General features: G+C 27.3%; 1 protein-coding gene across 1 annotated transcript in view; it reads left to right on the top strand.

Moving 5' to 3' along the window:
* Nucleotides 1-17,778, top strand: part of LOC132943223 (cell adhesion molecule Dscam2-like) — a 76,249-nt gene that overhangs the window by 26,552 nt on the left and 31,919 nt on the right. The window contains exon 2 of the mRNA XM_061012113.1: nt 6,953-7,012. Within this exon, the coding sequence (XP_060868096.1) occupies nt 6,964-7,012 (49 nt within the window). The 5' untranslated portion in view covers nt 6,953-6,963. The remainder of the gene's footprint in view (nt 1-6,952; nt 7,013-17,778) is intronic.

The raw sequence follows: 17,778 nt of genomic DNA, 5'->3' as shown, positions 1-17,778 counted from the left end.
TTTTTGTGTTGATTATTGATTATAATCAATAAAAGTTATTACTATTTATTATTTTAACAATATTACTTTATACTGTAAAGTAATATTATTTACTGATAGTTGTAATATATTGTGTAAAATAAAGAACTATGAAAAAAATATTAATTTAGACGGGGCCGACAGTTTAATAACTTTAATGTTTTTATAATATTATGTAAAATGCAAAATGCATTAATATGATAAGGAATATTATTTTAACATTCAAGCCTTGAGGTATGAAATATTTCATTTTTTTTTTAATTATACAAATTTCATTTTTTTAATGACATGACATTACAATTTTTTGTTATCTATTAACTAGAAGTAGGAACATGTTAATCATGTTAATGTCAAGTCAATCACGTAAATGTTTCTCTAATAATTATAACAGCTTGTTATAACATGACTGTTGTGCATACGAGTATCTATATTGGATGTTTTATAAAATAGCTAAACATAATTATTATAACCATTAATTAAAACAACTATTATCTCGATACTGACATATTTTAATAAATAACAGTTACATATGTGTATAATTAATACAATAAACTATTAAGATAATCATGTAGATGTTTATTGTCTTTCGAAATTGGGTGTAGACGTGTAGTAGTCTATTTTTCGTTTTTGTAAAATACTATAATGTAACACTCTATATCCATCACAAGAATAGCTTTAGTGTTAAAGGTGGTAGATATTTATTATTTTTTTTGTAACTTAATATTAAGTATCTATTTTTCTTTTACGTAATTGCTTTAATTGTATGTTCAAAAAAATGCATTTCTAAAAAAAAAGTAATAGATCATCTTAAAAAATGTAAGTAATAATTGCTTAAATTTTATCACTGACATATTTTTGTTATGAAGGTACTGTATGAAACATTATATTATATTTATCTACTGAAATACATAGGTTTGATTGTTTGCACAGCAAAATGTAGATTAGGTATCTAGGTAATAATTATTAAATTATTTCAAGTTGAGTTCGGAATCTAAAAGTAAAAGTGAGGTTGTAAACTAAAAGAAGCTATGATTGAGATTCTATATTATTATTTATGTCATATTTACCTAATGTAATTAATATTATAATAAATATCAATATTTCATTAAACATTTGTCTTGTAATAAAAAGAATCAAAGTATGCAATATATTTTACTTTGCATATATTGTAGTTTTTTTTAGATTTTTGCGCTTACTTCCAACTGTTTTTTGAGATATATTGACATATTTCTTAATTTTAAACATTGGTTATATTATGTGAATTTACGTATTTATACCTATAAATGTTCAGAAATTTTTCAGAGGGGGAGGGGGGAGTCAAAAACATGTATGTTGTAATTTTATTGAATTTTTGATATTTAGTTAAAATTAAGACATATTGAAGAAATTTCGGGGGGGGGGGCTAGACCACCTGGACCCCCCTCAGATACAGCCTTGAATAGAACCTAACCTAATACCTATACGTAGTTATATATATAAATAGATTTATTATTCCAATATTTCAATACGATGTTGTAAACACCTATAACCGTTTTAACTTATATACTTATTAGTTATTATATTTATATTATATTTTAAGACCAATTTTAAAGATAAAACTTATCATGTTTGTTTTCTTTTTATTACTATAAAATAGTCCTATGTAGGTCTTTTGAAACAGTTAAAACTCGTAAGTAAGCTAATTGTTTTAATAAATAAGGAACTTTGTTCCAATATATTTTTTGTGTGGATATAGCGTGAATTCATTCGATATTTTTAGTTCAAGTTTTACGATACTTAAGCCCTACCAACGGTAGTCGGTAATATTATAATGGTGTACCTATTAAAGTGCATACTATTATAATAACTCATAATATTATGATATCTAATTATGACCTTAAACGATTAAATGACTAAAAATGTGTCTAATATTTAACCAGCAAAAACTATTTTTAGGATTTATTGCCTTTATTATGTATAAGTATATTATAGTATGACTATAAACTATATAATAAATGCTTATTTAATTATGTACCTACATTTTACTAATATCTCATAAAGGTAATATATTATATACTAGCTGGGCTCTTGGAAATGCCCAATGTCTATAATTTAATGTCTGTATTTTAAAGTTTAAAATAATAGAAAGCTAAGATGAATTATTATTTACCATTATATTTTATAGACTTTATTTTTATTATATAGAACAATTCCAAATGTTTTTACCTCTTTTCAGCATTTGGATTATATATATTATTGTGGTAAATTGAAATTGCAAATCCAATTTAACCTTTTTTTTGCGTTTCGTTGAGTTATTTTGAATTTTATTTTTCAATATCATATAGAAAGGATATCAACTAAAATAAAAATAGTTCACCAAAATCGATGCTCGTAGACCCTCAAACAATGACTATAATATATTTTGCTAATATTTGCTATGATAAAATCTATAAGTATCATAAAATAGTAGTACGATCACGAAATTAAATAAACGTTTAAATTACCGTGTTCTTAAGTATAATACATGTATAATACAATTTCTTACAAATGTATGTACTTTAACGTGCACAGTTTATCAGGTAGTTTATGCGTTTTAGGTAAAATAATGAACAATTAACTTGGTGTCATTTAAATTATATTATGTATTTTTCATGTTTATTCGCCTTATACATTAACAAGTCTGCGATAAATCAATTATGAAACAATATAATAATATTAAGCACACGATAATATAAAATATACATTTTTTCGCTTATATTATTATCTCTAATATTACTACCAACATTATAATTTATAAGTACCAATAGTAAGTAATAATAAATTATTAAGAGATGAACAATAGCAGGATGCTGGTGTTATGAAGTATTCCACCTCAAATATGATGTTTTAGAGAGATAATTTATTTTCAGTGTTCTTTGTATTTATTTTATACAAACATTAATAACAGTTATAAATAGCTTAGTAGTTGTGAACTAATCTAAATGTTTTTTTACCATTTACTCGTGTTGTAAATATATAATTTAAAATAAATTATGATTTTTCAAATATTTCAACTCGTTAGAAATTCCAGAGGAATATTATTATATTGTAAAGAACCCTGTCACCGGCAACTGGCACGTAACGTCGGAATCGCTCTCGTCTAAAATCCATTTGTCGACAGAATAGAAACCTTTAAGCCCGTAGAATAGGATACGTTTGCGGCAACGTCTGTATTAGACATATTTATAAAAATTCGATTATTACGGTGAAACCACCTTAAATTGGCAGTAAAACGATTTTCATTCAAATGAAAATTATGTCACACAGAGCTGCGGGAAGCATAAACGTAGTGTTTGGAGATTAAACCATGATTGATATTAATATTAGAGTTCAATAACTATAGGGAATGCTGTGGGCTTTGATGCCTTGCAGTGTGCTTAGCTTACATACTTTGGATACAGTGGCAGTCAAATGATTTTGTCATGGGGAGGGATATGGCAAAATTTTTAACATATGCATAATTTTATCATTAAAATTATAATTTATGGTTATGTCTAATATCAATCTATAAAATTATGGTAAATACAAACTTTATTTATTACTTAGGTATACAGACTCGTGGACAGATCCCCCCCCCCCCCCCCGATATATTTCTGATGTGAATATTTCCCTCCCCCATTTTTTTTTAAAGTTTACTATTTAATAATAATATAAATATAAATATAATAAATTAATAATTATAGATGTATATTTTTGATCAACTGAACTACTTGAATCAAATTCAAAAGCAATTATTAAATTGTTAAATATCCAAACTGGTATAGTCTTAACAAAAAAAATATGACCAAAGGCTAAAAAATATGTGTTTAGAAATAACAAAAGAATTAGTAATCAAATGTTTTTTACAAAATGTATCATTTTTTATGCCGGAATTTTCTGCTATTTTTATTAATTATTAATTATATTTTATTGTATGCTTATTTTTTTTTAATTTTTATTTTTTAAGTAGTTCAGTGGATCGAACATATAGATTTATAATCTATTATATTTATGAAAAAAAAATGTTTATAATAATATTATATATTTTTATATTTAAAAAAAAAAAATAATTTCATATTAAATAATAAATAATATTGTATTATTAAATTCAATATTATTATATTTTATTAGTGTCAATAATAAATTTTAAAAAAAATGGGGGGGGGGGGGAAATGTCCGCATCAAAAGTATATAGGGGGGAAATGTTTAAATATCCTTCTAGACCGAAAACAGTCGGGGGAAAATCTCCGGGGGAGAAATGTCCATTTACCATACAGACTTTATAAATATATTATAGTATTAACTATTTTTTTATTATACTAGTAAATCTATTTTTTTGTTTTTTTTTTGCTAATTCGTCCAGTACTTCATTGGATGTTAGCTTTATAACCCCACAATTAACAGCCATAGTAAAAATATTACCACTAAGTCCACAACTTAATTTTCTGTAACGATTTTAGTGATCTTACTTCATTTTTCATCCACCGAGCGTTTAGAAGTAGAGCAACTTACATCAAAATAGCTAGTAATTTTTCTTTTATTAGACATAGTAATTGAGGGGTGACATTCCAAAACGTAGTATTGCCATAAAGTTGATTTTCCAGGACGAGCAGCTTTGTTTTTGTTAAATATTATCTCCTATAGTGATACCAGAGATTTTAAATAAGGTTATCTCCGACTTCTCCGAGTGATACTGTGTAAATAAGTACGTTTTGGATGATTTATACCACGGTAGATTATATAATCTACCATGATTTATACATTAATTATGAACCGATTTTTTTCATGGAATAAATGATTAAAGTTTAATTCTGATAGCGCCAATCGACTTCCCGCCTTTTCTTCTATAAGAATCGATGCGTATCTCGATTTTGTATATTTTGGCAATAGTACGTTTTGGAATGTCACCCCTCAATCGTGAAAATATAAAATGACAAAATAGTCAATATTACAAAAGACACCGACTGTATAATAGTAATACACTTTAGTACACTATACGGACACACAGTAGAAAACACGAGTACGAGAGAGTAAAGACGAATCACGGTGATAACTAAATATGATGAGTTATGATGTTATGACAAATAATAAGCAGTCGATGTTTCAAGTTTTCAACCAACTAATGGCATGGAGCTGGAGGTACGTAATATTGTAAAATACCTACTGATCGCACTATCGCCAGTATGGGCCAATGTTCTGGGAACGTGTAGAGCTGGTTGTTATTGAGAATTCTCGATCATCTAGTGGGATAATTCCCATATTATATTTTGTGTAAACAACTAAATATTAATAATAATATCCTAGTTCCTAGATATGAGTCTAGATAATAATATAGTAATGTCATATATACACATATAAACATGTTTTGACATTTTGTCGAAATTTACAATAGTTGATAATTTGTTTTTGGAAAAAAAATTGAACAAAATTTAATGCATTATAAAATATACTTAATTATAAATTGTTATAAATATTGAAAAAATTCATTAATGTAGGAAATTTCCTATCAACATTTTTAGTGTTAGCTATGAAAAAAAAAACTTTTATGAAATTCTAACTGAAAAAAAGTTTGAAAATATTTAACATTTTGATGAATTTTGTCAATATTTTATCTTTAAATGCTTATAAAAAATAATTGTAACTATGTAGTATGTACCTTGAATATTTTTTAACTTACATTAATGAAACTTATAAGATACCTTGCATTATATTTTGACGCTTTTTTACTAAGTGAAAAAGTTTTTATCGAGAATAATTTTAAAAAAATTTACAAATTTTTTGAAATGTATCAAAGCTATATAACTATCTCAAAAAGAATCAAAATATTTTCAAAAATGTTACAATTTATTGAGACTGCTAATATAAATATTTTCAGAAAATTTCAAATGTTACGGTTATTAGTTTTTGAGTAACATAAAAAGATAAAATTTATTTTTTAAAAAATTGGTTTTGCGTAAAAATTATACATTATTTTTTTTCACTTTATTTTTGTTTTCTTGTCATTTTTTCTAAAAAGAACGACTTGGAATTTTCAATTGACTTCCTAAAACTAGAGAAAAGATTTACTTTTCTATCAGAAAAGATGCTGATCTTGAAAATTACTAGGTACCTACCAAAAATGTTAATGACAGACAGAAAATAACACATTATTGTAAAATCAATACGTTCCGCTCAGAATCTAAAAATGTGTATGCCATATATCTACTAATTATAATAGTATAGGTAATGTGTAATATGCAACCAATGGCAACCTATTAAATAAAAAAAAAGAATATAAGTTTTTCATGAACTGAAAAAATTTGCATGAGTGAACTAATCTTTAGCTACCTATAGGTGTTCAAAATATGTTAAAACCTTCTCCGCGTGTACTCTATCATTTAAAGCAAATCTTATGACTATCGCATGAGTGGTTCCTGATATCTTTGACATCAAAGATTCTCATTTTCACATTTATATAGAGAGATATTATAATATAATGACGTGTCTTTATATAAATACAACTTAAATGTATGTATTTAATATTATGTAAAAAATATTAAATGGTATTAAATATGACATGGACAAATAGTATGATTAATTGTTCCAGTGAATATTTTATTTTACAAAATGAATGACCACATAGTAAAAAAATGACACGATGTCAAATTGGAGTGACCGTTTGATAAAAAAAGTAACCTTTTCGCATAATATTTACGTATTTCAGGATGTGTGAAAAGTCTCATCTATTTCATGAAAAGACAGATTTCACGAAATGGCTACGACATATCATTATACAAATTAACATTTTATTTTTTATGAATATAACTTCCAATTCAGTATTGGCTATTGACAATTTAAATATTTTACAATATCGCTAATAATTTGTATTTTATGCAATAGTGTATTGTAAACGGCACAATTTTAATTAAATATGCATTTTTTTTAAATTTTTTTCCAGGATAAGTGAAAATGGCAATGTTATGGATTTGTTTGATCATCATCAACGCGTGTACTCAAGGTAATAAACATTATAATATCAACATTTTTTATAACATTCATTTGTTAATTTTAGCCTGTAACTATGAGTACGGGGAACATAATTATTGTAAACAAATTGAATATCTCCTTCGCTGAATTCTGGTAACCCTCGGGTCAATATCAGAATACATATCAACAAACTTGTACATCTATATTATATATAATAAACGTCAAAATACATATATATATATATTAATATTAATATTATTTTATTATTTACTAAACAATTTTAATTTTAATTTTAAAACTAATATTATTACAAAATAACATTTTATAGACTTTGTATGCTACATCTTTTATTGCTGAATTTACATTTGTTTTTCATTTAAATTTCATACATCCCAAACAAATATTATTACTATTTCATAAATTTAAAATTAGTTTTTTTCAAAGAATTAGATTTAGGGAATTATCAAAAATAATATTTTAATGGTTTGATTCTAGTACCTGACAAAAAAGACAAATAAAATTTAATACAATTCCGCACGAAGGTTTAGTTGGATATATCCTTGACAGAAAATGTAACTTGCAGATTGTACCTTCTTATTTTGTCCTCCTTTATTACTTCGGTTTAGCTCATGAAAACTATGAACACTATTTTCACACAATAATCAATAAGTACTATATTATAATATTCTTTTATTTATCAAATATTTCAAAACTGCCTTTAATTAACAGGCTCAAAAATAAATTCTTTACTGCAAAAATATTGTATATTAGTCTATTATATTGATTGATAAGAAATAATATACAATATAGTTAAAATAAAATATGTTGGATACATAAATAAATAAAGAGGCTCCATTTTTTAAAGAGGACAGTGATGATTCATAAGTTTAAGAACATAAAATATATTGTATAGATATATAATATATATTATATATATTATGTATTCTGAATTATGTAGACAGGTTTTAAATTATATTTAGTCAAACTAATTAGGTTAAAATATAATATAACTGTATTAAGAAAAATTTAAATTTTCTTTAATGTATCCAATTTTAAAAACATAAATATTATTGTAATCTAAAAGTTATTATGACTTAAGTTAGTAGACTTATAGTAGACTTAATGTTATTACGAGTATATATAATTTTTTGTTAAACGATAATTAATTGAAGTATTTTAATAACAGAGGTAACTCAATTTGCATGTACTTACATCACATAAACATAATATTATAGTTTTGAAATTTAAAACACTATAACTGAATACTTAGCAGTTCAAAATTTTAATACCACAATTTCCCGATTTAAATTATAATACGTCAATATAACATACTGTAATATTTAGTGTACTCTGTGTACTTACTAGTAAAGGTATAGTGTTCTTTAAGCTTTCAGATACCGCAATATCATAAAATACATTTAAAAATCGATACAATATTGATTGATAAATGTTAACTATAAATTAATTCATATCTTTTTCCAATACATTTGTACTTAAATTATTGTATTAGTATTTTAGAAAGTCTTAAGTACATATTTAGGTATAACAGTGGAGGATATGGCGTTTTTATCAAAAATAAAAATTGTATTACACAATAAAATTCCAGTAAAAAAAAAATTATTTTTTTCTTAAGCTATGGACATAATATAAAAATATAAATACAAAATGTACCTCTATAATGATAAGTCTGTCCAATAATAGATGGCAAAAATAACAGTGCTATTATTTGCTGTTATTTAACATTGGTCTAAATTAGCTAAGTAAATTTAAAGTTTGATTATTATTTTTAAAGTGAATAATACATTGAGTTTGTTCAATCATATATTTTACATAATCAAATTGAAATTTTTTTTATGAAACGTTGAGTGAATAACACTAATAAAATAATACGTATTTATATAGTGAAGCCTTTGTGTGCAACAATTCGTATTCTAGCTGTATTTGTTATTCAATCTGGTAATATAAATATAACGTATTTGAACTCACTGTATTTATATATTTTGTATTTTACATTTTTGAAATTATTATCTGTTATGTTTATTCAATTCGCAACAAGCTCAGAGGTATTGAAAAACTTTTTTCCAACTAATCCATCACACACCCAATTGTTTCATGGGCATATGATTCGATTTCATGGACGTTTTTATCTTTTACACAATAATAGTATGATAGGTAAAATAATAATAAAAGTAAAATTTTATTTTTAAAAAAGACCAAAATATAAAAATTCTTTAGAAATGTAAAATCTCTCTCTTTAAATCTCAGTCATTATGTGACTGGTAATACCTATATATATATAATTAAGTAGTATTTTTAATTTAAGAGCAACTTGGATCATTCCAAATGATTCTAATCTGTAGAATTCATAATATAAATAAATTAATACAAACCAGGGAAGCTTCTTATATACCCACTAAATAGTAATTTATTTTTCTGTTGGTAATACGGTACCTATGTTGAATAAAAAAAATAATTTTACATTTTTATATAAAATTATTATAATAAAATATCATAATATACAACTTATAAGTCGTTAGTAAAAAAATTAGTCTTTAAAGAACGTCCCTAAAATCACTATCACAACAACAACAAAAACTTGATTTTTCAAAAACTAGTTTATATATTTTTGTTTTCTCGTATCCAATTTTTATTTGTTTTTTTCGATTGTTTTGATAACTGATAAGTACTTTAAATTTTTACTTTTCACCACCCGACGTATAAGGTTAAACTAATTTTTAAGGTTAGGTTAGATCCTTTGTCACCTTTTTAGGCGATGGCTGATGACACAGAAAATAAAATACACATCATCGTAAAACTGATGAATCGAAAATCCATATACGCTCAGAACCTGAAATGGAGCTCATAAAATATTTAAGCTTTTTCATAGTTAACATTTTTAACTAGTCTTTTAATCTGCAGAAGTTAAAAATTATAATATAATGAATAGTGAATTATAAAATATCAATATTCAATATAGGTACCAGTGAATTAGTTAGTGTCTAGCAGAAATAACGGACGCATATAATTGTGTTGTTTTAAATACGACCATTTATCACAATAATACGTTTTTCGTAGGTTTTTCCTTAGAACTAATGGTAGGTAGTAGAGATAAGATAAAATAGCTAATCGATCAACAACCGCACAGACGAAAAGGTCGAAGCGCAGTTACTATATAAGTGAAACAAATAATATATCTCTTGAGCGAATGAAACGTATGCGATTAAATTATTATTCGCAGAGAAAAGAAATCGATCGATGCGACCCGATAACGTTTTATACTCTCGCGTACTTGTCGATTTATCATCAATAATACGTTCGTGGTAACAAAACAATATTTTCCATGTTATCCAATACTAACTCGACAATATTCCTGTTATATGGACTTATTTGAATTCCCTAGATCAAAAGTAAAACGAACCACTTGCGGTACAAATCAGCCAACCTACGTCATAACAATCGGCTATAATTGTAATTAGTTTGATGTGGGTTACTCTAATATACTCGCCGCGGTGAATCCCTTTCAGGCTTCAGCGAGACACTTCATATTATAATCATTATACAGAACCAATTGCATCGGTCGAATAATATCATAGTAAATAGTAATACGCCATAGACGAACAAGTAACAAACCACCACTACTGTTGAAACATATCACATCATTATTAGTGGTTTTCATATAATAAAATATTTTGTAAAATTATAGAATCGAAAAATATAATTGCGTTGCAGAAAAGGGTAATAGGTACTCAATCATTTTGTATGGCTATTTGTTATTAGCTTACTATATAGTTACTATTAAATTTATTAATTTCAAACATTGGTTTAAAGTTATGAAAAACAAAGTTTCAATGGAATGACCGTGGTCATATAATAATAATCATCGCAAAAGTTTATTCAAACAAATTTATATAAAAATATTAATATAAATTTGTTTAAAATATTATTATATAATATTTAATTTAAAAGAAATGTGAAAGTGCATTAATGTTCAAAAACTTCTAATCTCCTTAAAATTAACAATAATAAGAAGATTATATAGAGTAACAACTAACATGTTACTGATTCTAGGTAAATATACTTAACCCTTATTATGTAATTGTTCTCCAAACTTAGGAGGAGAGATCTACTTTGGCATTACATCCCTCAATCTTTATCGTTTATCAAACCATGTAATAATAACATTATAACACGTAATACCAAAATTAACACACACCAAACATACATTAATTAATAATAAACTTAATTTTTCACCATTACTCATATTACTATTAACATCTCGGTAGAATTATCAATTAACACCCTCTACTTGGTGGTTGTTTATACTTATTACTTACTGATAATAGTATTTACTTATTAATACTATGTCACACTCAATTATTATTTATTGTGATATTTAGTTTATCTAAATTGTTTATCGTGTCATTGAATACACATATAATAAAAATTATAGACTTTAGACTTGCCTTATAATAATTTAATATAAATTGTTATTGGCTTTAAATGTATAAATTTTTTTCAATACAGTCATTACACCGATAACCCTTATCTGTAATCTGATGACTGTAAAATGTATATCATTTTAGAAGAGCATTGATTTTATAATATATCTATTTATACCATTATGAGCAGAACATCATTAATTGTTAATTCTAATAATACCGAATAGTCACTGGAGCATGTATAACAGTGATTAGTGCATCATCAATTTAGATGTGAAGGTAAATTATATTTCAGTTAAATAATTGTTGTTATTGCTATTCGATTTAGTTCCACGCGCAATGGCCTACCTAATAACTAAATAATTTACTATCTATATCACAAATAATATTTTTCTTAATATATTGGTGAAATACTTTATACATTTTGAGAAACTGTTGACCACTTACCGATCTAATTAAAATTTTTGGTGCTAATGACACTCGTTGATTAAAAATGTTGTTAGATTTGAAAACAGTATTTTTTGCTCAAAAAAAAATTACTACTACTGATGCCCCGGAGATGTATGAATTTGTCACTTGACCCCATCAATAAATATTATACTGTCAATAGAAAATCCAGAGCTCAAAGTATAGGAATTGTATTAAATGGTATATTTATACCAGGAAAAGTAAATAAATCATCGTTCGTTGGTCTGGTCGCGATCGTTTAAAATAAATTGATTTTCCACGAAACGTAACACAATCTAAAATCACTCAGATGTTATTACCATAAACTTTTTGACCGTGTTGTGGCATTGAATTCAAGTTTTCTTGTGTACAATTTTATTTGGAACTTCTACAAGTTATGAGAATAATTCTGAATGTATTTCATCAGTCACATTCGTATTATTTCACCAACTTGAAAAAAATAGTTCCTCTGGAAATGGTTTTTGTTTTGCTTTGGCCCAAAAATAAAGAAACACGGATATCATTATGAACGTATGTCATCAAAAGAAATTATTTTCCAGATTTAAATATTTTTCTTCTTCTTTTTGTCTATGGCCTTTGTGACCAAGCTTACAAACAAATTTCACTCCATCGTTCGCTCTATACGAAGCCAGTACTCTCCAATGCATTTCCTGGTTCTATTCTATTCATTCTGTCGGATTCATTTTTAATACGATTTTCTCATCTTGCACATGCACGTCTTTAATGGTCTTTTACCTACAGAATATCCAGTTTGAACTAACATTAACAGTGACCATTATTTTCTCCATGAGTAAATTTACTTTTTTTGTCACGAACTAAGGTATATCTTAGTTTGTGTTTTTTGTAGAGATATCTGGATTTTTGGTTCTGATATTCCTTTTATACTTCCAACATTTTGTTTTGCATGTAATTTTTTTTTCTCACGTCATAAAATATTGTTAGCTTCTTTTTGTCTAATTTTGTAGTTCAACTATTTTTTCGGCATCTTCTGAATCACTTAGCCAAAACTCCCTTTTATTCTTTCTGCGTTTAATAGCCACCCCGCAAATTATATCGAACCATTGTTTTTTGTTTGTTTGTCGTTGTTTTCCGATTGACTCTTCCGCTGTTTTTTTTACCAAATCCTTAAGTTAATCCACGTTGGCTCAATATCCCGTTATTTCGTTTTAATTCACTTATATTTTCGTCTACGTGTGAGCAGAAAGTTTCACATATTCTTATAAGTATCCAAGTATTTGTACGTTGATATACGCCTATTCATATTTTTTCCTTGCCTTTTTCCTGATTAATATTTATAATTGTGAATTCATATTTTTGTACCGTTGTAACTTAAGGTTTGTCTGTAAATTATATATTTTTTTAAATACCTAATAACCAGCTATAGATATTATGTCTTTACATTTTTAAATACTGTTGTTCACGCATGTATTATTGTTTTAAATAAATTCCGGTAAATACAAAGTGTATCACGAGTTCTCCACACTCTCGTAACAAATCTCTCCTAAAAATACACCATACTATTATAATTATATAACAGATAGACGCGTTAAAATAAAAAACAAGAGTATTGAAGAGGATTAAACGGTTTAACTGAAAAGCCAATATATCAAAATTTGTAAAGTTTTAATGGTTCAACAAAAATGTATTATATTAATAGAAAACAACAATAATAATAGATAATAATTAGAATCTAATTTCAGAAATAGTGACGTGTACCTATTTTGCCTATACGCCACGCCGTTCAACTTGCCTATACGTCTTTGTGTCTAACTTGATCACTCGGATCCTGATAATATAATACAAATCTATCTTTAAATAGCGTTAGAAACTTACTTAAGGAACACACCTAACACATCATAAAGAAGCTTGTCATGCATATAACAATAATAATAATAATAATAATAATAATAACTGGTAATTTTATTTTTTTTAATTAAACATAATATTATGTAAAATCTGGTTAAAAACTCATAACGTTTACTACACAGTTGTGCATATTTACACGTTTATACTGAACCTCTTGTTTTATATTAAAATAATCTCGCCACGTACACGTACACAAAATAATATTATCTACGTAACGGCAGTGTTCGTGTACCGTCGTATCATCAGAATAACGAAAGCATTTTACTATTATACGGTGTAAAATATACAAAGTGATTCTTTTATTACTATATTATAATATACAGTAATTTATTCAGTAAGTTTGATTATGTGTTCCAAAGCACAAGTTATAATATTTTTCTGCGGATTTCGAAACAATACTAACAAATAATAAGACGACATACAAATATTTGAAGTTTAGAATTTTGAAAAAATAAAAACGAAACCTTAAAATTTTATAACGATAAAAATAATTTAAAAACATAAAATTTTATAAACAATGTGTTGTGGTGAGTGGTGACTTTTTGAACAGCGCAAAAAACCAAATACCGTTTTTATAACACATAAATTTACAAATAAAACGTTTGTGCATATTGTGATGAAAAACCCGTCCTGTATAATATATTACAATAATATAATACGTTATATTATAAAGTATCGCAAAATCCACACGCCTTGCCGTGATGATGACCGCACCACGCGGGGTCAGTAGATGACTTTTCCTCCCCACACGACGACGATGGTTGTGCAGGCGGCAACCGACCGGAAAACATTATTATCCCATCGCACGTACATCCGACTTATATACACAAACACACACACACAAACGTAAATATATATATTATACAATACGGTGAGCCGGGATTTATTAAACGCTGAGCCGTCCGTCGGACCCGTCGTAAAAATAAAATAATAATAATACGGGTTGGACCGAGAACTCGTACGTCCGTGCATTGTATAATATGATATAAAAAATAATCGCTGTAGTGGTGACGACAACGACAACGACGACGACGACGGCGACGACGACGGTTGTGATGACGGATCAGCGCACCTAAATAAATAAATATCATATTATTATTTGTAATATTTACTATACGCGAAGCAAAACGGGTAGTAAAACGGTCGATCGCGGACGGAGATTGCAAAGTCGATGCCGTGATGCAGTATTTTTTTTTTTTTTTTAAATTGTTCTTGTACATTGTTTTCATAGAATATTATGTTTGATAGGAGAGCAATATTTTTGAAATCGAAAAATATATCAAATTTAAATATCTATATAGCAACACTTACAGGAGACGAATTTTAACAGTGTAGTAGCGGTACTTACTTAATTATACGATTTCAGCATTTTAATTACACACCAATGTGCAAGTCTATTATTAACAAAGGCAAAATATATCGTAGGTAGAAATTTATCAAAAAATGTGTTGAGTTATCCTTGAAGCGTACATAATATTATATACATATATTGTATGTATATTTATGCCTCTGCGGGCTTTAAAAAAATAAAATAATCGTGTGCCCGATACACATTATGCGTGAGATGAAAACGACAGGAAATCCTTTGAGTCATAAACAGAATGTATATGTATATACAGGGGGTATCACTCGGCAGGCTCACGCCCATTTTATCATTTAAGCATGCATTTATTTTAATTTAGCTTATTATAATAATACAAATGATCATGGCTTTTTAAAAATATATCTATAACATATTTTACATAAAAATAATAAATATTAAACAATATAAACATGAAATAACATAAAATAAAATAATTAAATGGCAAAAGAAGGGTCAATAATGTTATTGATGTTATCAATAGTGAACATATACATCTAGTTTGATAGTTTTTAAATTAATTTGAAAGCGACTTGGTAATCGGGACTTTAAAATAATTAAAGATGGAAAGTAAAGTAGGCAGTTCTATTTTACCAGATAACAAACTAAGTATTCAAATATAAACATAAAAAATGATCTTTTCAACAGATTTGCAGTAAAAAAAAAAGTGTGGCTCTAGTTTGAAAGAAAATAAGTCTATGTTTCTACGGTTCACTCCTTAAATGTTATAAAATATTCAAGTATTTGAAAATATGACCAATGATAAGTATATAGGTACTTAAAAATCTTAATGATCAGGATTTGAATAAATGCATCGTAAAAAGATAAAATGATCGAGTGTGTGATTGATGAATCACCCTGTATACCCACTAGTGCCTATATTATAATATGACAGAGGTGGTGGTAGCTGCGTGGCGGAGAATAAAAACTACCTCCGAGACGAGGGTGTGAAAAACCTGCCGTAAAAAATACACGGCGCACGTTTTTTTGGACTTCCGAAACGCATTTCTCGATTTAAAATCTGCGCTCTTTCCGTATTTGTGCGTGCCGCGTAATCTTAATAATATTCTATTTGGTATCGCGTCATTACACCTTGTTATTACACTGTCATAACATTATCGTTTCGGTGGTGGCCTGTACGTGAAGAGGTTGTTATTGTCAGTCACACACACCGGTATTCGAGTGTGGTGCGAATATTACAAGAATGAAGCGAAAAATACAATACAGAGATGATTACCATTTGGGCTACGAAGTTAAATATTCATTATAATATCATAATATAACCATAAATTATGGATTAAATTATTATATTATGTTTCGGTTAATCTGGCGAGCGATGACAATAACGTCTATGAATTTTATTTTATATATTATTTAAATAATATTATGTTTATCGGTAAAATATTGAAGTCGACGTCCAACTGAACGTATTTGTAGCGCTAATACGTCATCAACAGCTGACTTAAAAATATGTTATTATACGATTTAAAAAAAACAAAAACAAAAAACAATGCCCATAATATTATATTTTATTTTAATGGGAAAAAATTGTATTTTATTGTTTAAAATCCTGGGACAAGTAAAAAATAGCACTAATGAATCGTTCATAAATTGTGTGATTCACTTATTAGGAGGTGTACGTTGTTGTGGATGCGCGTTGGACGTCCCCTGTTGTGTTTTATCATAATATTTTGTGTATAGGTAGTTAGGCGACGAGATGGAAAATATAATAATAATAACAAAAAGGCGTTGTGAGAGCCAAACAAATATCAGTCATAATGAAAACAAACTATCTTTCGTCGCCAGCGCTGTGTACAACACCAGGAGGAAGAGGTGACACGCTGGCGGTGGTGGCGAAGAATTATTAATTTTATTAAAGACGGCGGCGCGGAAACGCCGTTTGTTTTTTTTAAATTTCTCTTCCCGTGTTGCTGTCCCGCCGCGGATGAGTCGTCGCCATTGAATTACGTTACAATCCGGTGTATTCGCGTTTCGCTTTTTTCTTGAAATATTGTTATTTTATTTTACGTAATTATTGTTTTTACGATCGACCGCAGAGACTCTTAAGAAACACACACACAACACACACACTCTCTAGAGAAAGAGAGAGAGAGAGAGAGAGACAGAGAGACGGAGAAAATTCCAGTGGGGCGTAGTAGGTACTACCGACGTATTATATTATACACACAATAACAATTTCAATGTGGTTTTGAAATCAAATCATGATTTGAGAGGGATCAGTGACCGAACAAAATGATCCCCGTTATATTCTGTCGTCGTCGTCGAGTCGTCGTATTCGAATCCGTAGTGGTGTTGACGCCCCACTCGACGAGCACTTCATTATCGTTTCAAAAATAGAGTACATATTATAAAATATTTTACTTACCTGCAGCAAAGGTTCATACGCGAAGATTATATTTTTATCACTTTTTTTTCTCTGCGCGGTTGAATTTAGTTATTATAATTTATCAACAAATATTTAATGAAACAATACTTACTACACGATACCTATTTATAATATATAGCTATGCGTTGTAAACATTACGCAATAGTACTCGTGATTTGCTTTCTTTTTTTTTACTGATTATAATACTTCACGAAATCATTTAAATTAAAATGTTTATTTTACAACAACAATAATGCACGATTTAATGTTTTATTCAT

This window comes from Metopolophium dirhodum, chromosome 4, assembly GCF_019925205.1.
Source record: "Metopolophium dirhodum isolate CAU chromosome 4, ASM1992520v1, whole genome shotgun sequence".
Lineage (NCBI taxonomy): Eukaryota > Metazoa > Arthropoda > Insecta > Hemiptera > Aphididae > Metopolophium > Metopolophium dirhodum.
The sequence above is the reverse complement of the archived record's forward strand: the minus strand, read 5'-3'. Positions and strand labels throughout refer to the sequence as shown.